This window comes from Pleurodeles waltl, chromosome 6 (genome assembly GCF_031143425.1).
Source record: "Pleurodeles waltl isolate 20211129_DDA chromosome 6, aPleWal1.hap1.20221129, whole genome shotgun sequence".
Classification (NCBI taxonomy): Eukaryota; Metazoa; Chordata; class Amphibia; order Caudata; family Salamandridae; genus Pleurodeles; species Pleurodeles waltl.
This window is the reverse complement of record NC_090445.1, coordinates 1,449,037,388-1,449,063,900: the sequence shown is the minus strand read 5'-3', so window position 1 is coordinate 1,449,063,900 and position 26,513 is coordinate 1,449,037,388. Positions and strand designations below refer to the sequence as shown.

At 45.7% G+C, this 26,513-nt stretch overlaps 1 protein-coding gene across 1 annotated transcript; it reads left to right on the top strand.

The window, feature by feature from the left end:
- Positions 1–4,800: 4,800 nt before the first annotated feature.
- LOC138302150 (zinc finger protein 862-like) lies at positions 4,801–7,638 on the top strand. The gene is made up of 5 exons (XM_069242511.1): positions 4,801–4,866; positions 4,950–5,013; positions 5,100–5,128; positions 5,215–5,244; positions 5,378–7,638. Exon 5 carries the CDS (start codon positions 5,575–5,577, stop codon positions 6,571–6,573), a length of 999 nt encoding a protein of 332 aa, XP_069098612.1. The 5' UTR covers positions 4,801–4,866; positions 4,950–5,013; positions 5,100–5,128; positions 5,215–5,244; positions 5,378–5,574; the 3' UTR covers positions 6,574–7,638.
- Positions 7,639–26,513: the final 18,875 nt, after the last annotated feature.

Here is a 26,513-nt window from a genome sequence, read left to right as displayed (position 1 = left end):
GCTCCCACTGTAGAAGGAATAACCCCAGGCATCCCTGAGCAGGTGTTACGTTGTCTGGGGAATGCAAGCAAGGTCACTGTTTAGAATCGAAGGTTCCATTGCTTTGGATGCCTCTTGCATCACTTCCGCTGTTGCCCTGGAAATCGCCTTCAGAGTGCTGCTTATATAACTGACCTTCGTAGAAGGTCTGTTGTGGCTGGTAAGGAGGAAGCTGGGAGTTGGGCAAAGCCTTTGATCCAGGACGTGTTTATACTTTGGGTATGAAATGCCACTTTTTTTTGTTTGTTTCCAACGTGGAACCATTGGTGAGCCGAAACGGTGTTCCCCGATGTACGGCGCATTAAGATGTGCTGTTGTAGGGAATGGGCAAATTCACTTAAGTGTAGGGGGATGGCCTCTAGGGCTTCCGGCTTGAAATTCCTACAATTCAGTTACATACATCGCAAGTAGCAATCCCTGCCAGGTTGCATAAAATATTCCCCGCAATACCCAATATATGGCCCTGGTGCCCACGCCCCGATGCCACATACACCCACATGGTATGGTCATGCACAGCAATTGCAACTTACTGGGTTAACATCACAGATGCACTTTCAACCTGGATAGGTTATCGACTGCTTCTGGACCCAGTGGTTTTCCTCTTGGGCCATATGCACTACCCAAACGCAATAAAATGACATGTAAATTTCTTGATTTGACATTTATGATAGCTAAGTGAGCTATAGCCATTAACTGGAAATCCATTCGTGCACCTGAAATCTACAAACGGAGATCAGAACCCTACAAGTCGGCATAGGCTGAAGATGACACGATCCGCATCCTACATTTTCATTACAGGAAACCTTTGGAGTTGACAGAATTGGGTACTATCTTACCCCAGATAAAACCAAAAGCGGATGGGAAAATGCCATGACCTGGGCTAGACTCTTTTCCTTGATTTTTAACATTAACATATGATTGTACATTATAATTGAACCTTTTTCTTTGATTGGTTCACGAAGACCATTTATTGCAATACGTCATTTAAATAAAAAAATATGGTTACTGTTGCGCAGAAATGTAAGTCAATCACAATTATTTATATTGCATGGTATGTTAACTTGTCCATTTGATATCCATATCGTTACATTTCGTACTACATGTACGTTGTGCTCTGGATGAACCACAGTTTGTTATACTTGAAAACAATACATTAAAAGAAAAGATGATGCTAATGCAGCTAATGGTTTTGGCTTTCTTCGCTTCTGTCACTTAGTAACAGACAATTTGTGATCCCTCACTGTTTGTATTCTTACCCTTCTCAGCCCGCCCCAATTGTCCTCTGCACCACTAAGTCTGTATCCTTTGTTTTCTAATTATCCTTTTGTGCCATTTAGGTGCTTTTTATTCCTTAGCTCAGTGTGCCCCACGTCCAGCAGCATGCTGCTGCTCTCCATCTCGGCAGCCCCTCTGTGGAGTCTTTGTCAGCAAAATGTGTGCTGTCTTTCTTCATCCCAGCAGTCTTGAATGCTCTTCTCAGCCATTAGGTTAGGCCTGATTCCTGGTAGGACTGGTGCTAGTCACAGTAAGCCCTCGCCAAGCAGGAGGAAAGCTATAAATACCATTAGTGTGAGATAGCCAGTGTTCATTAATTTACAAGCACTAATTGTGCTTCTTTGTGTCTCTCTTTCAAAGATATCTGAACAGTGGTTCTGAGACAACCTTAAGCTGTTGTTGGCGCTATCCAGTGTCTAGTGTCTTTTTCATTCCCCTGTTTTTCCTAAGGTTCCTAACTTTCATATTGTAATTCAGTACCCTGTTTGGAACAGGTGAACATTTGGTATTGTCGGCTGTATTTCGTTTGAAGAATTACATTATTATCCTGAAATCCTGACAGGTGGACCCCACAGCCACCCGCTTGCCTACAGCATCAGTGTGTTTCTTTGTCATGTGGAAGGGTATCCAGTGCTTAATTCGTGTTTGTTGCTTCCGGTGCAGAGCACCACCGGCACTTATTTTTGAGGGCTGGCACTTCTTTTTCTGCCTCAAGCATTTACTGCGAGCAAAAGACACATTTGGGAAAGACGGAGGAAGAGAAAAACAAAAAAGTGTCACAAATGGAGAAAGCAGAAAGCTGCAAGAGTGACCTAAAGGGGCAGGGAGTGGCTTTAAATGGATTAAAGAGGCCCTAGATGGCTTCAGGATTACGCTGCTTCAGTATTCGGTGTTCCCACATTTAATTGCAGCAGCCGCATGTTTAAGAGGAGGACTTTGGGCACCGGCTAGTTTTTATTTACAAATTAAGCACTGTAGGTATCCACTGTAGCATGAGTAAATGCATTTTGTGTGCTGTATGCACTACACACGTATAAGGTGGGAGATAACCTGTAATGTAGATGGGCGATTGTGGCGTAGCTTAATCTTTTTAACTCGATTTGTGACACCTCTGGCTTGACAGAGTCTTTGACGTTTTCTGCAGATAATTTTAGTCCCCTCTTTAACACTGCCAGAAACTGGACAGACAACTGTTTTTGACAGTGTGTCAGTGGTAAAGCCCTCCTCTTCCTCTACCACATAAAGCTTGATCATGGTCTGCTGCACACTGGATGACTCTGTAGTATGATATTGCATTATGGGGATGGCTTGACGGGATATGAATCCAAAGACGGACCATCTGAAGGATCAACACTACAGTCATGCCATAGGTCGTCTCCATGATCCGTGGGTATTGGAGACTTAAAGAAGTCCAGCTGGTCTGCAGTAAGATTCTGATCTGAATACGTATGAACAGATTGTAATAGGGATGAGGAATGTGTGGGTGACTAGGTAGGTGGTTCTTTGGACTTCCTAGAATTTGTTTTCTTTTGAATGGGGTATAACCTGAGCTTTCTCAGAATGTATTTTCGAATGGGATGCAACATTTTTTAGTGTGAGATTAGCCAGTTGGAGGTGTCCAAGCTATAATTTACCCAGAGACAAGATCTATAAATCCCCCTTTGTCTCACATCAGACTGCTAGCTTTTCTGTTCTAGTGGAGGTAATTCACTCAGTCCTTGGGCTGGACTCAAGGTTGAGTTTGGAGTTGGTTCCAAGGTTGGCAGCCCAGGGCAACATTTCAAGCTCAGGGTCTCTATGCTTTCCAGAAGCTTGCTTTCAGGGATAAGATGGCTCAGGAGCAATGGCCAAGACCAATTGCTTAAGCCTTTTTGGAGGCAGTTTGGTGCTCTCTCTGGGCTATTCTTTCCTGTGCTGTGTAGGTTACGTTTTAGGACAAACCCCCAAACAAAAATCCTTTGAATGTGTTGGTTGAGAAACCAAAGGGGAGGCCGTTAATCTGGCCATGGGTTTTATGAAGGGCCTAAGAATGTTCTCTGATGTTGAAGTCACTGGATGATACATATTTGGGACTCCTCTCCTCTTGGGCTCCTTGTAGGAAAGTACCATCTTGCCTGGCATGCTACCCCCATTTTCACTGTATGTATGTTTTTTTTACCCATGTGTCACTGGGATCCTGCTAGACAGGACCCCAGTGCTCATAATGCATGCCCTGTATGTGTTCCCTGTGTGGTGCCTAACTATATCACAGAGGCTCTGCTAACCAGAACCTCAGTGTTTATGCTCTCTCTGCTTTCAAAAATTGTCACTGCAGGCTATTGACTAATTTTACCAATTCTCATTGGTACACTGGAACACCCATTTAATTCCCTTGTATATGGTACCAAGGTACCCAGGGTATTGGCGTTCCAGGAGATACCTATGGGCTGCAGCAAGGTAAGACATGTTGCCGTGAAATCCCGCGGCCTCCACAGATGCTGTCCTGGGATTGTTTAACTCACTGTACTGACAGGTGCTGGGTGTGTGTTGGCTGTTTTTTAGGGCAGGTGCAGCCTTGCGCTTCTTTCCGTCTGGCGGCCGCAAAAGAAGACTGGTAGTGCTGTTTTTGTTGCCTGGGGAGGCAACAGCCTCCTTTCTTCCCAGCGGTGTCAGCAGACTTTTACCAGGGAGCGTACAGCATTCTCGATGCTCGTCCTGGCTTTTCTTCCCTTTCCAGCGTGCAGGCTCCAGGACTGTTTATCCCAACTACAACCTTGTATGTATTATCCTTTTTCTGATATTTCTTTTACGATAAGGTGGCCCAACGAGGCCAAAATCGTTGCCCCAAATTTACAATGTGGTGCAATACATGCATTGTGTCACTTTGTAACCCTTTGCACTACATTATGTCTGTGCCAGACATAATATATGTAAATGGGGCGTTTCCTGGTTGGGGGGGCTGAAAAAATGGCACAAAAATGGTTATAAAATCCGATTAGTCATGGCGAGTGGGTGAGCAGATAACTTGAGGCCTGTAAAGGCTGCACCATCGAAGGTCTAACACATGACATAGGTTTGTAAGCGGATGATAATATGGAACAGGAGTTCAGCTAAACTGAAACCCCAGGTAACTATGCAATTGCTTTGAAACGGTCATGCATAATGTTTTTGTAACTCCTATAACCTATGCTAAATATCTTCTTCCCAATTACAGACTGTCTACATTTTGATTTGAATGGGCAGGCGTGAGTACTAAGGAAGCCCAGGTAATTCTGTAGACGTTCCAGGTGGGATTAAGGGTCTCTAGATAAATCACATTCATGATCCACACCTTTGCTTCTATTACAGGTTTGCCGGACTGAGCACGTTATTGATTTGAATGGACCGACATGTGTAGAAGCATAAGGACTAGGTAATTATTTGGTCGGTACCCCATCTGGGTCACCTGGCACATTATAATATGACAACATGCTGTAACCAACTGTTAACCATCTTTTCTTTTGTTGCAGGCATCTCAGACAGTACTGTTCATAGATGAGGACGGGCAGACTGGAGTAGCAGTAGAAAGAGAAGGTTATTAGTTGCTAGTTTTCCTTACAGTGCATTTGAGACATTGAAACGATCAGGTGCTTTAATCATGTTTTCTTCTTTTACAGGCATCTTAGACCCTGCTACACAGAAATTTGAACAGGCATATGCGAGTAGAAGCAGAAAGACAAGGTAGTAATCTAGCAGATTTTCATTGTGGTGCACCTAGTACAGTGGAATATGACAACCTACTTTAATCACCTTTTCTTCTGTTGCAGGCACATGTGAGTAGAAGCAGAAAGACAAGGTAGTTATTTGGTTGATTTCACTTCTGATGCACCTAGTACATTATAACAACATTCGTCATCCCTTTTTTTTGTGTTACATATACAGGCAGGTGTGAGAACAAACAGAAAGGCCCAGGTAATGCATTGCTACATTTTCCAAGAGCTCAGACTTGTCTGGTAAATTGCATTCAATAGCATAAGAACCAACTTTAAATAATGTTCCTCACTTTAAAAAATGCTCCTCGTTTTAGATTTTTGCTTTTTTGCAGGTTTTGCAGCATAGTAGGCTCAGACTGATTGGCACCAAAATGTTCAAGCGCAAAGCTGTGACTTCAGCAGAGAGAAGTGCTTCGCCACAAAGGAAGAATGGCTGAAAGGAATTGTGGAGACTGAGACACAGAAGTCACGGAGCAAGGTTCGCGTACAACTGGGAGAGATATTTCTGTACAATCCAGAAGTAGGCCTGATGTGCAAAGTATGTGCAGAAGCAAAGATTGCAGGGGACTTTTCTACTGGGAAGAAATGGAGTGATGGATGGAAGCTGGACTACTTGAAACGCCATCTATTTAGCAAAGTTCACGAATCTGCTTTGGTGACCCTAAGAAATAAAAGTGCTGCTGCCAGGCTGGGTTTTGGAGTGCGCACCATGCTGACGGAAACTGCCAGTGACAAAGCATACAGACTAGAAGTGGTTGAACGGCATAGATTCATGCCTGAGGAGATAAAGATTCTCATCAACAATGTGTTACTAGCAGTCAAAATGAACACGTCAATGTTATCTGTTCAAGACATCCATGACCACTTCGCATTGTATGTGAAGATACCAGACAGCTGGAGGAGCAAGAACTATGCCTTTGAGTTTTTGGAGGCCATCAACAACGTGATACGCTCTGACTTCATGGCAGAACTTCGCAGTGCTCGGTATCACACATTGATAATTGATGAGAGCACAGATATTTCAGTTACAAAAATGCTCATCCTCTACTTCAAATTCCGATCTGTAACATCAACAGAGCACAAAACAGTGTATGGGGGAATTGTAACTCTGAGTACATGCAATGCAGAGGCTATCACTATAGCTGTGAAAGACTTCTACTCTGCCAATAAACTGGACCTTATGAAAATGGTCATGTTTACATCAGATGGTGCATCAGTGATGCTGGGAAAGAACAATGGTCTTGCTACCCGCCTCAAACAATCCATTCCCCATCTAGTTGAGCAGCACTGTGTTGCGCACAGAGAGGATTTGGGAGTTGATGATGCCTGGAAAAAAGTGCCGATGATCAGGGAAATGCAAACATTACTGAGGACTGTCTACACTGTGTTCTCCCGCTCACCTGTAAAGAAGTCCAAGCTGGACGAAATTGCTTTGGTCACTGAATGTGAAGCGGTCTCCTTTCGGCCACTCAATGAAGTGCAGTGGCTTTCAAGGCATTTTGCTGTTGGTGCGCTCTTGCGTGATTAGGAGGTTGCTCTCAAATACTTTGATCATGAAAGAGTTGAGGAGAATGACCCAATTGCTAAATATTGCTACAAAAAACTATCTGACTCAAACTACCATATTTCCTTTGCAGCACTGACCGACATTCTGGGTGAACTTGCATCTTTGTGCAAGTTGTTTCAAAAAAGCTCTTTGACCACTGTTGAAGCTGTACAATATGCAAGAGCAAAAATTGGCCAAATAAAGGGACAGTACTTGGGCAACACTGTCTTTTGGAGCAACACAGTAAGAGATCTGATGGCTTTGTACAGAGAGGACAGAGTATGATAGTGAGCCAATGTTATCTTTCATTAAACTCCTTTGTGAGCACATGGAAAGAAGGTTCCCAGAAGATGAGTTGAAGGAATGGACAAGCTTCGATTTCCATGCAGTAACAACACAATCACAGTTTGATTTTGGGACTGAGAATATACAAAGACTTGTTGAAAAGTATAAGAAGGTCTTGGTCCTGGGTGATTGTGACACCCCTGATGATGTTGTTCAGCAATACAGAGATTATAAATATGTGGTGGCAGAACATATAAAAAGCGGATTGTTTAGGACCTTTCAAGACATGGTGAATTTCACCCTGCAGAATGCTGCACAGTATAGTGTTGTATCTCAGCTTATTGATGTCTGTGCAACTTTCCAGGCTTCAAGTGCAGACTGCGAACGAGGATTCAGCCTCGTGAACTCAATCAAGTCCAAATTAAGAAACAGACTTGAAGAGAGTCACCTAGATATGCTCATGAGGACAAAGGGCTACCTCTGAAATGGGAAAGTTGACTTAGAACGAGTTTATCAACACTGGAATAATGGCAAGGACCGGCGAGAAAAACAAACATGTCAGACATCTAATGTTGGCACCTGAATTTTCTAAACTTTGATGCGGATTCTCCTACAGTCCATGTGTGGGTTGGGTAAAAACATTTCTCATCCTGTCTCTAGGCAGGGGCTTCATGGCATTTATCAGTAGTGTGTTCATCAAATTGTAAATGTTAACTAATTGTACAACGTCCTTTATTTGATGTGCATGGCCCCCTGCAGCACTCCGAGAGTATTTATTAAAGTTTCACAGTGGTTCAACCTCCTGATTTCTGTTTTCTCTAACTGGGGTGTAGGTGGCACATAACAGGTCATGTCCTTGGGGTGTGCCATCAGGTCACAATACTAACTTAATGGCCTATTATATGGAGCAATGTTTATACAAATATCCCTTTTTTGCTTTAGTGGTAAAACAAAGCAATGGAACGGCAAATGCCAAAGATCTTGGTAGTTATGCGCTGCGCTCGCGTGAATTGTCCATTTCTTGCCGCACATATCCTTGGCTGCAGCGCACAGAGATCTTGCACTGCCGCACACAGTGGAAAAAAATTAGAGGGATCATTGGACCCAACAGCAAGAAATGCACTCATTGGCAAGTTTGGAACCCACACACCTCACACACAGCCACAACACTATAAAACACGCACAGACACTTGCATTGCCAATAGGAGAAGCCAGACTGACAACACTACAAGCAGGCGCTGAATGGAACAGCACACAACACACACACACGACCACAAAACAGCACCCTCACCAATATCCACACAACACACCATGGCACCCCCTAAGCACCCACGCTTCACAGAAAGGGAGCTAAGAACAATGGTGGACGAGATACTCAAGATCGAGCCACAAATATTCGGGGCGCAGGTCCAGCACACACCCATCACCAGGAAGATGGAGTTATGGCAGACAATAGTCGACAAGGTCAACGCAGTGGGAAACCATCCCCGCACAAGGGACGACATCCGCAAGAGATGGAACGACCTGCATGTGAAGGTGAGGTGCATGGCATCCAGGCACAACATTGCGATCCAGAAGACTGGGGGAGGACCCCCACCAACACCCCTGACTACACCGACTGGGAGGAAAAGGTACTGGCCATCCTGCACCCAGAGGGTCTCACTGGACTCACTGGGGAGGAATGGACCCGGGTAGGTCATCTACAATGACCCTATATCTTCCACACCTGTAATGCATGCACCTCCACATCCCTCCAACTACCACCAGTACCAGTACCCCCACCCAGGCTACTATCACTACATCCAGTCACCCTGCATGCCCACAAACCCACCAACAAGCCCACACCCCTCCCCCAGTGCACAGCCACCTACCCCTGCAAGGAATCGCAACGCACTACACCACCCACAACGCACCCCCACATCCCATGCTAAATGCAATGGCAACCCCACAATAGGTCCCTGCATGGCCCAACAGGGGAAAACCTGCACAAAATAGTCCTGCCCTGTGCACCCCATCTGATTATGTAAATGTAACATACATGTCCATTCCCCCCCACAGGAACCACCACCCATGCTACCCTGATGGAAAGGACAAGGAGTTCCGGCTCCCCACCTGGAGACAGAGGCACAACTCAGTGAGGGTAGTATGGACAGTGAGGAATACCCTGGCCCATCACACAGCCCGGGACTGTCACCAACCAGCTGCCCCACCCAGGACACCACTGACACCCCTACCACCCAGCCACCAACATCAGCTCTGGCCAAACGACCCCACATCAGTGTATCCAGGCCACAGACTGGTGGAACACAAGGACAGAGGCCACAGTCACCACCGACCAACAGGCAGGATGACGGTGGCCCCAGTGTAAGTGGTACCACCAGACCTGTGCAGGGGACTCAGGGGTCTAGGCCCAGTGGGAGGGCATCAGTGGCCTAGGGGGGAGGCCAAAGGATGGATGCTGCAGCCCAGGAGGTGATCACTGAGGTCCTGGGAGCATACCACCATACCCAGGACAGGATGGGCCAGATCGTGGCCACCCTGGAGCAGAATCAAAGGCTGCAGATAGCACACCATCAAGAGGCCGTAGAGCAGTGGAAACAGCATTGCAGGGGTGCTGCTGCACCACTTCCCAACCCAGCTTGAGACCCCCCACAAACCAGAAAGCCCCTACCACAGACCATGATACAGACCAGCCATCAACATCAGCAGCAGCAACTGGATTGGTGCAACTATCTAAGGGCACACAGGAGACCAGCACCCCTACCCGTACAGTCCAACAATAGGCACTCAAACGGCCCCTTAGGCCCAGATATGGCACTGGAACACCTGCCAAGACCATGGCACCATCAAAGAAATGACTCAGACACAAACTGTCTCCTAAGTGTGCCACTGAACCACCATCCCCACCAGCCAATACCAACTCCACAACCTGCAAGGTACAGATGGACACATTACCATAGCCACCAATCACTGAGACCATGTAGCCAGTATGGACATCCACCATCAGCCCACTGTCATCACTGTAAAGAGCACCATGGCATCCCTGACACCTATTAAAACACATGTACACCAATGTCAATGTCCCCTGTCATTATGTTGAATCAAATTGAAGTGTGAATGCATTTGCCATTGAAATCAAATAATCAGACCTTTATTGCAGGAATGGCACCGCACAACATGTTGTGGAGTAAACAGAAATGTTTAATTAATTGTTCATCATGTCACATAGCACTTGAATACCTTGTTACAGTGCAAATGTCTACAGACCCAACACCCCATAGTGAATAAGTTAGACCGACAGAATACAGTACAGACAACAACATTAGCAAACAGTACCTCTTAGTCACTGGAAGTATAGTTGGATCAGTTCGTTCCTGGAGTGTACATCTTCTCCCTCTTCATCATCACCTTCACTCTCATCCCCTCTCAGAGGAAGCTGGTCTGGATATACAGCACCCTCCTCCTCCAAGAGGGGAGTAGATTTCCTCACATCCACGTTGTGCAGCATGCAGCAGGCCACCACTATTCTACACACCTTCTCAGCGCCATAGTACAGGGAAACCCCAGAGATATGGAGGCAACGGAATCTAGCCCTCAGGAGTCCTATAGTGCGCTCAATCACCCTCCTAGTACGTCCATGGGCCTCATTGTAATCACTCTGTGCATCAGTTCTAGGATTCCTCACTGGTGTCAGTAGCCAATGCATGTTGGGGTAACCAGAATCTCCTGCAAAAGTGGAAAAACATGCCTGTAACTAATTACCCTCAGTTGCAGACAGCCTTGCTGTCAGCAATGTACAGTAAAATTGTTAGCCACACTCTCCTATGATCCACCCCCTGTCTCTTTGTAGTTGTTCCATCATGTCTGGCACACTGCTGTTCCTCAGCACAAATGGATCATGGACTGATCCAGGGAACATGGCATTCACATGTGAGATGTACTGGTCTGCAGTAAACACCAATTGAATATTCATAGAGTGAAAGTTCTTCCTGTTTCTGTACACCTGTTCACTTACTCTTGGGGAGATAAGATCTATGTGGGTGTCATTGATGGCACCTATCACATGAGGAATGTTGGCAAAGGCATAAAAGGCAGACTTGATGGCAGGTAGTTCATCACTTTGGGGAAACCTCACATATGACCGCAGGTGTTGTACAAATGCATCCAGGAATCTGGACAGGATGAGGCAAAACATTGGCTGTGAAAAGCCTGCACCCATGCCCCCAGTCACCTGAAACAAGCCCGTGGCCAAGTAATGGAGTACAGAGAGCACTTGCACTTCAGTAGGGTTGGCATGCTGATTCCAATTACCCGGTCTCAGTGCTGGATCCAGTTATGCACAAAGTTTATGAATAGTAGCACGAGTGAGTCTGTAATTGAAAATGAAGTGATGTTACACCTTGGTCTCCAAATCAACAAGTGGTCTGTACACAGATGAGGCCCTCCCTCGCCACATGGGTCTGTACCTAGGAGGAGTGGAGAACCCATGTGAGGTACACACATTTATTTACACAACATGTTGTGTATATAACACTGCTGTCAAACAAGTAGGTGACACATAAGCATTGTAGGATGTTAAACTGTAGTGACATGTCCTAACTGATACATCTGGACTATTGTAGTGAGTAAATTTTCTTTTGGCCATGCGTTTGAGGACTGAGGTCCATAGGGCCAGCATGGGGCCTTTGACCAAATAACTGACTAGTAGTTTGCAAAATGTCAGCCCCCTGTCATCCAGATATGTAGCAGTAGAAGTGACCTCATACCGCTAGCGGTTGTCATAATGGCATAAGGCGGTGTTCAGCGCCGTGCATCTATTCATTGGTTAACATGGTTGTCAATGGGGAATATGGGCCTATCATGATCGCCGCCGGTGGTGACGGTGCACACCGCCGCAGAGTGTACGCTATTTCATCACCCCAGCTTCACTTGACTCCCAGATTCCGTGCATGCAAGTACTCCACTGAGTGTGCTGCTGTTTCCTGACTCTGGTCCTGGAAATGGCATGAGTCACAGGGGAAAGGGGCCCCGGCCTTCACCACGGAGGAGCTGGACAAGCACCTGGACGGGGTCCTACCCCTGTATGCCAAGCTATATGGTCGACCAGAGGTGCAGGTGAGTAGGTGGATTGGGGTGTATGGATGTGTGTGATGGTGGTAGATGCCTGTAAACATGTTGCACGATTTGTAACTGCACAGCCATTTAATGCATGACAATCTGCGTGAGTGAGGTGCTGTAATGCTGTTTGAGTGTCTGTCCCATAGGGGATGTATGGCCAGCGGTATCACACGAGCTCATTCTGACCTCAGTGTTTCTTTCCTGTGTGTCTACTACAGGTCAGCGCTCATCAGGAAAAGGGACTCTGGCATGCCATTGCCAGGGAGGTGTGGACCCTGGGGGTCTACAACCGGTGGAGCACCCACTGCAGGAAGAGGTGGGAGGACTTCCGGCCCTGAGCGAGGAAGACCTGCGATGCCCAGCTGGGGAAGTCCTCCCAACGAGGAAGGGGTGCCTGTCGGGCCCTGAACCCCCTAATGCACCACATTCTGGCGGTGGCATATCCAGACTTGGATGGGCGCTTGAAGGCTGCACAGCACACACAAGGGGGCGAGTACCAAGACCATTGTATGCCTCCTTGATGGATGTCTGAGGGTGCTGTAATATGTATGCTGTCTAGTGGCAGAGACTCTGACTGATGTCATTTAGCATATTGGCCCCCATGGGCAATTAGATGATAAGGGGCAGGCCTGCTGTTCTTTAGGTCCTTCTCCAATGTTGAAGATGGATGTATTCCAGGGTTGTGGCCACTAGTCAAGGGCATAGCCATGAGTATAGCTGTAGGTGCTGCATGTTGGTATATTTGCTGGGTTGGAGTATGTGTGAACCAGTTATGTACATCCATTCAGCTATTTACAGATTTCTCTCCTGTTTTGTCTCCCTACCTCTGTACTCTTGTTTTGTCTGTGTACATCAGCATCATCTGTCAAGGGAGCAGTGGCACCGGTGAGTGGGGATGCAGGGGTCCACAGTTCCAAGGAGGCAGAGTCGAGTGACACCAAGGGGACCAGTGGGTTGGAGGGCGAGGGGAGCACCACAGGGGAGGCAACTACCACTGGAGGTAGTGATTCTGATGCCTCCACCGATGGGAACTCCCTAATGGTGGCAGACCCTAGTGGGCCCACCCATTCTTTGTCTTCTTCTGCCACCCCCCATACCATCATCTCCCTCCCAGTTGCGTCTCACCCATTTGCCCGTGCCTGCTCACTCAGAAGGGTGGGCGTCTCCTTCGCCCTGGCACCTCATCCCCTGCCCCAGACAGCCCTGCTGCTCTTATGGAGGAGGCCATTGACTTCCCGAGGACATCTCTGTAGGGCAGACAACCATTGTGAATGCCATTGAGGGGCTAGCATCCCACATGCAGCAGACCAATGCATACCTGGATGGCATTCACGGTGCCGTATCTGGCCTACAGAGACCTTTTCGGGCTCTGGCCTCCTCTTTGATTGCAGCCAGTGTCCCTGGTCTTTCCGTCCCCCTCCAACCACCTCTACCCCTTCCAGCACCCTACTCCCTTCACCCATCCCAAGCGCACATTCAGACAGCCATGCTCACACCTCAACACACAAGAAGCACACACAGAAACTCAAGCCCCACATTTCCCTCCACAGGCATACTCACAGCCATCATACAAAGGCAAACACAACAACATCCACTTCCCCTACTGTGTTCACCTCTTCCGCCTCCCTGTATGTCACCTCTACATGCATACTCACAGGCACTGCACCTTCATTCACTGTTTTATGACCCCATTCTTGCAGTCACCACAACATCGGACATCCAGTCATGCACCCTAGACACCACACCTGCACTCACCACTGTTGTGTAGCCATTTTAGTTATAGCTCCATGCACGTTATTTTAACACACTAGGCTGCTGTGCACTTTAACCCAGATATATTTTATTCAGCTTTGCATTATTATCATTACAATAACCATTTTTACGGTCTTGTTTTATTTTTATCTATCTAACTGTTTTTGCCTAGGCCAGCACTCTGTTCTCAAACAAGACATTCTTGATCACTATGCGCTTCATTCAAGGCTGCAGTTCAGTACATTGCCGGTGAACGTGGCAGAAGTTTAGTCTCCAACATTCGCAGAAAATACACATCCTTACGTAGAGGCATTTTCTCAGAACATCAGCTGTGTTATTATATAAACACTTCCTTGTCCCTTACACGTTAGAGGGAGATTCCAGCCAGGGAACCACAACTGTATGCTGATTGCTGAATGCTTCGCTAGAGATGCTAACGCAGATCACAGGCCTTTGCTCAGGTATGGGGGGTTGATGTCTTCCCAGGGGAACCTGAAAGGCAGAATTAGAGCTTAACATGCTGTGCTCAAATTACAACCTAGATAGGAAATAGTCATTGATCATAGTGACAATATGATAGCGTTGTTTTTTTGTGCTTCACTCTTCTCGTCACAATTTTAATACTGTCATGTTGTGTCGTCCTGGTTATTGCAGCTCACGCTTTGCTATCTAAAATGATGTAATTTTATTAAGCTCATTATTGAAACATATACTGATTCTGTTTGTCATTTATATATGAGACTAAGTTGTAAATGAGAGAACCGGGTGTGACCTGAGTGACCACGACTTCCCTGAGAAGTCTAGTATGTCATGCGCTCAGCTGCCCAATCATCACTATCCTTTGGTAGGGATGAGGCACTGCTAGTTAGCTGGAGCAAAACCCGGATTAGAGCGACAGGTGTCACCCGCAGTGGGTTAGACTCAGTCTCCCACACCGTGGATGATTCTGCTGCTCAAAATCCAGTAGTCCATTAGAATAATGAGAGCCTACGCGACAAGGCGCCGCCAACATTTGGTCAGGCTCTAAATCTCAGGTCCTCCGGAGTATCCCTGTCTCATTATATATATTGACGCCTCAATACCGTATGCGGAGACATCCGTGGTACTGAATCTTTCCACCCCAGCTGCGTATGCTATCCTATTTGCAGCTGAAGGTTGTTCAAGCTTGAACCTTAAAAGGAAAGCCCTATTTGGTGTGCCTTCTCTGAACTTATAGTGTCACTACAATGGCAAATCCACAGCAGATACAAATAGCGGTTAATATGAGACAACCTCTAACTACACATTTATTAGCGGATGGCCTAACGCCCCATGGGGGTCCAGTCACATTTGTGGTGGATGCCCAGGTAGCTTATAGAACATAACTTTTTTATTCTTGGGTCACATTTCCAGCAGTTGATCGGAACACAAATACATTTCACCAATATACTCCTGCAAATGCGCCTGGACAATACAGAGCATACGCATATTTAGAAATACCTCTATCTTATCAAGAGCATAATAATTGGTTTGATGGCACCCTACCCCACACAATATTACCAGTAAGGTTAGGTCCTCTAAGTAATGACGGTCCTACCTGGCCTTTATTGGCCACTTACACACCACATCCTGCGGTTGAAAATTTAGCGGTAGCTGAGGTTCGCCGTTTATATAATGAATTAACAGCAATATATAGATGATTAGTACAATTTGTAATGCAAACACTAAATACAAACCCAGCACATGGTGCTCCAGCACATCCACATGCAGCAACGCCAGGTGTAATTCATGCAAGTGTACATTCGATTATGGGTAAAGTACCCGCTAAACAAGAGGAAACTCCGTTTTGGTTAGCACAAAAGATTAATGCGCTGGAGGCAGTATTTCCCCATACAGGACCTCAGGATAAACATAGAATACTAACAATGTCCTTACCCTTTGGGATGGTCCCTACAGTAGATAACTGTAATACCTGGGGCACGTGTTTGCTGCGCTCTATACAACCGCACATGGAACACCGACACTTGCCAATTTACCGGAGGTGTTGAAACAAATTCAAGATGAATACGGGGCTGCCCCAGCCCTAGATTTGGGGATGCAATTGATGGGCAATTTTGCCACAGTATCCTCAATCATTTTAAGTAATCTTAAAGGGGAAGCGGTAGCGCTTGCAGTGCGCATGCGGCTCTGTGACGTTCCTCAACAGGATCAGGAACGAGAGCTGCCCAAAATAATTCGCTGAAACTTATTCTAGCATTGGTAGAGACTGTTTAGGGGCAGGACCATCTAAACCACAATTCCAGGGTAAATCGAGAAAAGATTTCCCTAAGCAAGCACCTGAGGACAATAAGAAACGCTGGGAGAAAAAGCAACAAACTCCTAAAAAAGAGAGGGGAGAATCTCTACGTATGGAGACCCCGCAGAATGGCTATAATCTCAGAAATAGAGATAATATAAAAATGCCTGATAGATATCAATATACTGATACACGCCAATCTCATTCCTTTCAGGACTCATCAGAAAAATGAAATGAGAGAGGTGGCGATCAGAGCGAAGGACAGAGTATGTGAAACCGAGACAGAAATCGCAACGCTCTTCGGAGGTTTCTATTAAAAAGGAAGAGAAACCCGCTCAACAAAAACTACAATTAAAAAACAAAAAGGTGGCAGCAGTCGCAGTCCGACATGCCACTCAGGAAGAGGATCCTCTAGAAGAACAAGAAATGGGCTCTAGAACTGCTAGACAGCGCAGCAGAGGTCACAATAGTTCACCGGAATTTTCTAGAGCATCTGGAAGTGAAAGCAACTGATGACTTTATACAAGTAGAAACTGAAGACATGCGTGTCTCCACGCCTGATAGGGTGTATAAAGTAACGCTACAGTTAGAAGGAGACGTTGAATGCATAATAGACGCAATCTTTTGGGATCGCGTGGTGAACATATATGATGTTTTGTTGGCCGAACAAGATTGGGCACCTGAATTTGTCCATACCTGCCCATATGGAGAAAATGTCATTAAGCCCTCCTTCTCGCCCCTTGCACCAGAGGAACTCGCCGAATCCTATTCCATTGAATGGGCTTTAGCACAAGCACCCGCATTATACAGAAATCACATAGGATGGGATAAAGAATCTCCCTACCATGTAATTCCAATTAAAAGTGAACCTCAACCGCAGTATCCTAAAAAACATGAAGCAAAAGCACAGGTGAGAGAAATACTCATGCAATTAAAGTACCAGGGCGTAATTGAACCCTGTGTCTCGCCAATGAATAATCCATTATTCCCAGTAGCTAAGCCAGACCATTCATATAGAATAGTCTTAGGCTACAGACATTTAAACAGTCATACACGCACTTATGCTATCCAAAACTCGCATAGCACAGCACTAATGAACAACATAGTGCGCAAAAAATACAAAACAACACTGGAAATTTCCAATAGTTTTTTCTCCCAGAATATAGCGCCTGAGAGTAGAGACTTAACAAGTTTCAGTGCACTAGGCTCCCAGAAAAAAATTCTGTTGTTTACCTCAGGGGTATAAGAACAGCCCAGGACTGTTTGCAGCTCGTGTTACTGCAATTTTGCACGAGATTGACCCTGAAGCATTGTCCTATGTAGATGATATTTATTTTACGGATGATGAATTGCTATGACATTTAAGACGGGAAACCCGCATTATTGTCGGATTTGATGAATTTGGCTAAAAATTCATATGAGCTGTCAAGTGAAGGAAAGAGCCTAGCGCCACAATTATTAGAGAAATGTGCGCAGTTACAACCACCAAATAAGATTAAAAAACGCCAATCTCTATTGGGTTTCCTAAATTTTGTCAGAATTTACATTCCAGATTATGCTACATGCATAAAACCTTTATATGATCTAATACGTCCCAATTTTTCAAGTAAATTTTGGACAATTGAACATACACGCATTCTTCGAGAGTTGCAGACAGACATGCTTGCAGCACAACACTTACACACGAGAGACAACAAAACACATTTGGTCATCAGAGTAATAGCTGGGGCCATCGGTTTCACCTATGTGACATTCAATGAAGGTGAGACAGTCCCGATTGCATACAAATCACACTTATTTTCAGTGGTAGAACAACGCTTTGCTCCCACTGAGAAAATTCTCACTGCTGTACAGATGGCTGTCATTAAAGAAAGACCTCTTGCCCAAGGAAAACGCATTATTGACGTTTCTCTGATCCCAGCCCTAGAGGGTGTTAAAAAAGCCAGCGTTCCAAATGCAAAAGCATTACATCCACGTTGGATACAATGGGCTACGTCTCTGACAGCCACTGATGTAGACTACATTTTTGACCCAAAGTTACAAACTCAAGAATTTTAGCAATACGAAATAGAATACCCAGTTCCAGCAAATACATTGCCCATTGAACAATATCATAGAGTCATGTACACCAATGGCTCAGCACAACCTGCAGTTGGTACTAAACACCAATATTCAGCTGCTTGCGCAGTCCTAAGTGGCTACATGGAGGGCAATACATTTTGTCCTCTACATACCTTTACGCAAACCCTAGGGGATTGCACAGCACAGTTGTCAGAACTAAAAGCTCTGCTGATACCACTGGAACACACGAATCCTGAACAGCCTACGCTTAGTGTTTGTGATTCATATTATTGTGTCCAGTCCTTTAACCCCTTCGCTGCCAGGCCTTTTCCCCCTCCTGTGCCGAGCCTTTTTTTGGCTATTTGGAGCAGTTCGCGCTTAGGCCCTCATAACTTTTTGTTCACATAAGCTACCCACGCCAAATTTGCGTCCTTTTTTTCCAACATCCTAGGGATTCTAGAGATACCCAGACTTTGTGGGTTCCCCAGAAGGAGGCCAAGAAATTAGCCACAATACAGTGAAAATTTTGTATTTTTCAAAAAAATTGGGAAAAGGGGCTGCAGAAGAAGGCTTGTGGTTTTTTCCCTGAAAAGGGCATCAACAAAGGGTTTGTGGTGCTAAAATCACCAGCTTCCCAGCTTTCAGGAACAGGCAGACTTGAATAAGAAAACCCAATTTTTCAACACAATTTTGGCATTTTACTGGGGCATGCCCCATTTTTATGATTTTTTGTGCTTTCAGCCTCCTTCCAGTCAGTGACAGAAATGGGCATGAAACCAATGCTGGATCCCAGAAACCGCAACATTTCTGTAAAGTAGACAAAATTCTGAATTCAGCAAGGGGTAATTTGTGTAGATCCTACAAGGGTTTCATACAGAAAATAACAACTGAAAAAGAAAAATATTGAAATTGAGGTGAAAAAAACATAAATTTTTCTCTACGTTTGACTCTGTAACTTTTTCCTACAATGTCAGATTTTCGAAAGCAATATACCGTTACGTCTGCTGGACTCTTCTGGTTGCGAGGATATATAGGGCTTGTAGGTTCATCAATAAATGACCTGCACCCTGCAGTGGGTTTTCATTCTATACCGGGTATACAGCAATTCATTTGCTGAAATATAAAGAGTAAAAAATAGCTATCAAGTAAACCTTTGTATTTCCAAAATGGGCACAAGATAAGGTGTTGAGAAGCAGTGGTTATTTGCACATCTCTGAATTCCGGGGTGCCCATACTAGCATGTGAATCACAGGGCATTTCTCAAATAGACGTCTTTTTCACACACTGTCTTACATTTGGAAGGGAAAAATGTAGAGAAAGACAAGGGGCAATAACACTTGTTTTGCTATTCTATGTTCCCTCAAGTCTCCCGATAAAAATGATACCTCACTTGTGTGGGTAGGCCTAGCGCCCGCAACAGGATATGCCCCAAAACACAACGTAGACACATCACAGAAAACAGAGCTGTTTTTTTGCAAAGTGCCTACCTGTAGATTTTGGCCTCTAGCTCAGCCGGCACCTAGGGAAACCTACCAAACCTGTGCATTTTTGAAAACTAGAGATCTAGGGGAATCCAAGATGGGGTGACTTGTGGGGCTCTGACCAGGTTCTGTTACCCAGAATCCTTTGCAAACCTCAACATTTGGCTAAAAAAACACATTTTCTTCACATTTCGGTGACAGAAAGTTCTGGAATCTGAGAGGAGCCACAAATTTCCTTTCACCCATCGCTCTCCCAAGTCTCACGATAAAAATGGTACCTCACTTGTGTGGGTAGGCCTGGCGCTCGCGACAGGATATGCCCCAAAACACAACGTGGACACATCACAGAAAACAGAGCTGTTTTTAGCAAAGTGCCTACCTGTAGATTTTGGCCTCTAGCTCAGCCGGCAGCTAGGGAAACCTACCAAACCTGTGCATTTTCTAAAACTAGAGACCTAGGGGAATCCAAGATGGGGTGACTTGTGGGGCTCTGACCAGGTTCTGTTACCCAGAATCCTTTGCAAACCTCAAATTTTGGCTAAAAAAACACATTTTCCTCACATTTCGGTGACAGAAAGTTATGGAATCTGAGAGGAGCCACAAATTTCCTTCCATCCAGCGCTCCCCCAAGTCTCCCGATAAAAATGGTACCTCACTTGTGTGCGTAGGCCTAGCGCCCGCGACAGGATAGGCCCCAAAACACAACATGGACACATCACAGAAAACAGAGCTGTTTTTTGCAAAGTGCCTACCTGTAGATTTTGGCCTCTAGCTCAGCCGGCACCTACGGAAACCTACCAAACCTGTGCATTTTTTAAAACTAGAGACCTAGGGGAATCCAAGATGGGGTGACTTGTGGGGCTCTGACCAGGTTCTCTTACCCAGAATCCTTTGCAAACCTCAACATTTGGCTAAAAAAACACATTTTCTTCACATTTCGGTGACAGAAAGTTCTGGAATCTGAGAGGAGCCACAAATTTCCTTTTACCCATCGCTCTCCCAAGTCTCACGATAAAAATGGTACCTCACTTGTGTGGGTAGGCCTGGCGCTCGCGACAGGATATGCCCCAAAACACAACGTGGACACATCACAGAAAACAGAGCTGTTTTTAGCAAAGTGCCTACCTGTAGATTTTGGCCTCTAGCTCAGCCGGCACCTAGGGAAACCTACCAAACCTGTGCATTTTCTAAAACTAGAGACCTAGGGGAGTCCAAGATGGGGTGACTTGTGGGGCTCTGACCAGGTTCTGTTACCCAGAATCCTTTGCAAACCTCAAATTTTGGCTAAAAAAACACATTTTCCTCACATTTCGGTGACAGAAAGTTATGGAATCTGAGAGGAGCCACAAATTTCCTTCCATCCAGCGCTCCCCCAAGTCTCCCGATAAAAATGGTACCTCACTTGTGTGCGTAGGCCTAGCACCCGCGACAGGATAGGCCCCAAAACACAACGTGGACACATCACAGAAAACAGAGCTGTTTTTTGCAAAGTGCCTACCTGTAGATTTTGGCCTCTAGCTCAGCCGGCACCTATGGAAACCTACCAAACCTGTGCATTTTTTAAAACTAGAGACCTAGGGGAATCCAAGATGGGGTGACTTGTGGGGCTCTGACCAGGTTCTGTTACCCAGAATCCTTTGCAAACCTCAATTTTTGGCTAACAAAACGCATTTTCCTCACATTTCGGTGACAGAAAGTTCTGGAATCTGAGGGGAGCCACAAATATCCTCCCACCCAGTGTTCCCCCAAGTCTCCCGATAAAAATGATACCTCACTTGTGTGGGTAGGCCTAGCGGCCGCGACAGGAAACACCCCAAGACACAACGTGGACACATCCCATTTTTTGAAAGAAAACAGAGCTGTTTTTTGCAAAGTGCCTACCTGTAGATTTTGGCCTCTAGCTCAGCCGGCAACTAGGGAAACCGACCAAACCTGTGCATTTCCGAAAACTAGAGACCTAGGGGAATCCAAGATGGGGTGACTTGTGGGGCTCTGACCAGGTTATGTTACCCAGAATCCTTTGCAAACCTCAATTTTTGGCTAAAAAAACGCATTTTCCTCACATTTCGGTGACAGAAAGTTCTGGAATCTGAGAGGAGCCACAAATTTCCTTCCACCCAGCGTTCCCCCAAGTCTCCCGATAAAAATGATACCTCACTTGTGTCGGTAGGCCTAGCGGCCGCGACAGGAGACGTCCCAAAACACAACATGGACACATCCCATTTTTTTAAAGAAAACAGAGCTGTTTTATGCAAAGGGCCTACCTGTAGATTTTGGCCTCTAGCTCAGCCGGCACCTAGGGAAACCTACCAAACCTGTGCATTTCCGAAAACTAGAGACCTAGGGGAATCCAAGATGGGGTGACTTGTGTGGCTCTGACCAGGTTCTGTTACCCAGAATCCTTTGCAAACCTCAATTTTTGGCTAAAAAAACGCATTTTCCTCACATTTCGGTGACAGAAAGTTCTGGAATCTGAGAGGAGCCACAAATTTCCTTCCACCCAGTGTTCCCCCAAGTCTCCCGATAAAAATCATACCTCACTTGTGTGGGTAGGCCTAGCGGCCGCGACAGGAGACGCCCCAAAACACAATGTGGACACATCCCATTTTTTGAAAGAAAACAGAGCTGTTTTTTGCAAAGTGCCTACCTGTAGATTTTGGCCTCTAGCTCAGCCGGCACCTAGGGAAACCTACCAAACCTGTGCATTTTTGAAAACTAGAGACCTAGGGGAATCCAATATGGAGTGACTTGTGGGGCTCTGACCAGGTTCTATTACCCAGAATCCTTTGCAAACCTCAATTTTTGGCAAACAAAAAGCATTTTCCTCACATTTCGGTGACAGAAAGTTCTGGAATCTGGGAGGAGCCACAAATTTCCTTCCACCCAGCGTTCCCTCAAGTCTCCCTATAAAAATGAAACCTCACTTGTGTGGGTAGGTCTAGCGGCCGCGACAGGACACGCCCCAAAACACAACTTGGACACATCCCATTTTTTTAAAGAAAACAGAGCTGTTTTTTGCAAAGTGCCTACCTGTAGATTTAGGCCTCTAGCTCAGCCGGCACCTAGGGAAATCTACCAAACCTGTGCATTTTTTAAAACTAGGGTCCTAGGGGAATCCAAGATGGGGTGACTTGTGGGGCTCTGACCAGGTTCTGTTACCCAGAATCCTTTGCAAACCTCAATTTTTGGCTAAAAAAACGCATTGTCCTCACATTTCGGTGACAGAAAGTTCTGGAATCTGAGAAGAGCCACAAATTTCCTTCCACCCAGCGTTCCCCCAAGTCTCCCGATAAAAATGATACCTCACTTGTGTGGGTAGGCCTAGCGGCCGCGATAGGAGACACCCCAAAACACAACATGGACACATCCCATTTTTTTAAAGAAAACAGAGCTGTTTTTTGCAAAGTGCCTACCTGTAGATTTTGGCCTCTAGCTCATCCGGCTCCTAGGGAAAACTACCAAACCTGTGCATTTTTGAAAACAAGAGACCTAGGGGAATCCAAGATTGGGTGACTTGTGGGGCTCTGACCAGGTTCTGTTACCCAGAATCCTTTGCAAACCTCAATTTTTGGCTAAAAAAACGCATTTTCCTCACATTTCGGTGACAGAAACTTCTGGAATCTGAGAGGAGCCACAAATTTCCATCCACCCAGCGTTCCCCCAAGCCTCCCGATAAAAATCATACCTCACTTGTGTGGGTAGGCCTAGCGGCCGCGACAAGAGGTGCCCCAAAACACAACTTGGACACATCCCATTTTTTGAAAGAAAACAGAGCTGTTTTTTGCAAAGTGCCTACCTGTAGATTTTGGCCTCTAGCTCAGCCGGCACCTAGGGAAACCTACCAAACCTGTGCATTTTTTAAAACTATAGACGTAGGGAAATCCAAGATGGGGTGACTTGTGGGGCTCTGACCAGGTTCTGTTACCCAGAATCCTTTGCAAACCTAAATTTTTGGCTAAAAAAACACATTTTCCTCACATTTCGGTGACAGAAAGTTCTGGAATCTGAGAGGAGCCACAAATGTCCTTCCATCCAGCGCTCCCCCAAGTCTCCTGATAAAAATGGTACCTCACTTGTGTGGGTAGGCCTAGCGCCCGCGACAGGATATGCCCCAAAACACAACGTGGACACATCACAGAAAACAGAGCTGTTTTTTGCAAAGTGCCTACCTGTAGATTTTGGCCTCTAGCTCAGCCGGCACCTAGGGAAACCTACCAAACCTGTGCATTTTTTAAAACTAGAGACCTAGGGGAATCCAAGATGGGGTGACTTGTGGGGCTCTGACCAGGTTCTGTTACCCAGAATCCTTTGCAAACCTCAATTTGTGGCTAAAAAAACGCATTTTCCTCACATTTCGGTGACAGAAACTTCTGGAATCTGAGAGGAGCCACAAATTTCCATCCACCCAGCGTTCCCCCAAGCCTCCCGATAAAAATCATACCTCACTTGTGTGGGTAGGCCTAGCGGCCGCGACAAGAGGTGCCCCAAAACACAACTTGGACACATCCCATTTTTTGAAAGAAAACAGAGCTGTTTTTTGCAAAGTGCCTACCTGTAGATTTTGGCCTCTAGCTCAGCCGGCACCTAGGGAAACCTACCAAACCTGTGCATTTTTGAAAACTATAGACGTAGGGAAATCCAAGATGGGGTGACTTGTGGGGCTCTGACCAGGTTCTGTTACCCAGAATCCTTTGCAAACCTAAATTTTTGGCTAAAAAAACACATTTTCCTCACATTTCGGTGACAGAAAGTTCTGGAATCTGAGAGGAGCCACAAATGTCCTTCCATCCAGCGCTCCCCCAAGTCTCCTGATAAAAATGGTACCTCACTTGTGTGGGTAGGCCTAGCGCCCGCGACAGGATATGCCCCAAAACACAACGTGGACACATCACAGAAAACAGAGCTGTTTTTTGCAAAGTGCCTACCTGTAGATTTTGGCCTCTAGCTCAGCCGGCACCTAGGGAAACCTACCAAACCTGTGCATTTTTTAAAACTAGAGACCTAGGGGAATCCAAGATGGGGTGACTTGTGGGGCTCTGACCAGGTTCTGTTACCCAGAATCCTTTGCAAACCTCAATTTGTGGCTAAAAAAACGCATTTTCCTCACATTTCGGTGACAGAAAGTTCTGGAATCTGAGAGGAGCCACAAATTTCATTCCACCCAGCGTTCCCCCAAGTCTCCTGATAAAAATGATACCTCACTTGTGTGGGTGGGCCAGGTGCCAGCAACAGAATAAGGCCCAAAACTTGTAGAGATAGAGGGGATAGCACAGCGAGTTTATAAGGACATATTCTTTTATACATCTTTAGACTGACTCTGCTTTGGGGACCCACATAAGTGAGGTGTCATTTTACTTGGGAGACTGAGGGGAACACTGGGGAGTAGGAATTTTGTGCTGGAGCGGTGATCCTACGAAGAAAAGTCAGGAAAATATCTTTTTTAAGCAAATTTTGAGGTTTACAGAGGAGTCTGGGTAAGAAAATGTTGGGGGATCCACGCAAGCCACACCTCCCTGGACTCCTTGGGGTGTCTAGTTTTAAAAAATGTCTGGGTTTGGTAGGTTTCCTTAGATGAAGGACGCACCCAGGACCAAAAACATAGGTGCCCTCTCCCCCCCAAATACAGGTAGTTATGTAATATATCGTTTTGATGTGTCCACATACGTCCGTGATGTGCCAAACACTAAAATTTTGAAAAGAAACGCACTTAGGTTATGTGAAAAAGACCCCTCACCCACCAACCAAGTTGGTGGCATGCTTCATCATCGGGGTCCCACCTGAGGCACCAAGCGTGTCACAGGTGTGCTGCGACGCCTGATTACAGCAGAGCAGGTTTTGTCATTTTTACCACACATACTGGTTGGATTTGGCACGAGGGTGAGTGATGGTTCAGTGGATCAAATTTTACTAACAAGAGCTTTCACAAAAATGAAATGCAATGTTAATAACTGAAAGGCAAAAAACTGAACCAATGACTCACAGCTCGTAAGCTGTAAAGCCGGGACAAGGCACCAACCGCTTTACAGTCCATTCACACAACTTTCATACATGACACACACAAGACCATTCACTCCGCCAGCCACTGGCCCAGCATTACAACACTCACATCGACAGACAGTGCCACTCAAGGGCCCATCACTTACATACGCCCACATGCCTGATACAACAATCACACCAGCACATGGAAGTGTGTGGACTGGTGTTTGGCTGGCAGTGTGTTGCAGTAGCCAACAGCAAGTCAATATGTACACTCTCAGCCAAGCCCCACTCCACACACAATGGCATCATTTTTTATTTTTTTTTAACAGAGGAACCCCTAACTAAGTAGAAAGAATTACAAAACTACAAACACAAAAGCTCTAACTAAGTACATGACAGAAATGCTAACCGTGAAACTGAACACTTGAAAATACAAAACAGACATGAGTTTACACTCATGGTTGTTCCCAGAAATTCTTCTGGGTGTGGTAATTCTTAAAACAACCACCCACACACAGCCCAGGCTTTGAAGGACAATCTGGGCAGTACATTCGAGTCTCCCTCCGGATACCTCTTCGAAAACACACTCTACATTTCTTTGCTGGAAAGTCTTTTTTGGGTGTGGGAGGAATGTGCTCAGCAAAGTGGCGATTTTTCAATCTAGCCACATCCTCCACCACTGCTTCTCTAGGAACTCTGGCCTGTTCCACCACAATAAGGCTCTCTATCACTGACTCCTGAAATTTCACAAATGTCATCTTTGACTCTAGAGACCTATCCCTAAACACAATAAAAGCATTGAAGGTTGCTAAGTGGAAGAGGTGAATTGCTAACTTCTTATACCAAACGTAAGACTTACGAATAGCAGTATAAGGTTCCAACCTCTGACCAACTCTATCTACACCTCCCATGTGCTTATTATAATCTAAAATGCACACAGGTTTGCGCACTTCAGCAACCTGGCCCCAAAC

Excerpts from the sequence above, each read along its gene's own strand:
- LOC138302150 (XM_069242511.1), top strand. The coding sequence starts at position 5,575 with ATGTGCAAAGTATGTGCAGAAGCAAAGATTGCAGGGGACTTTTCTACT.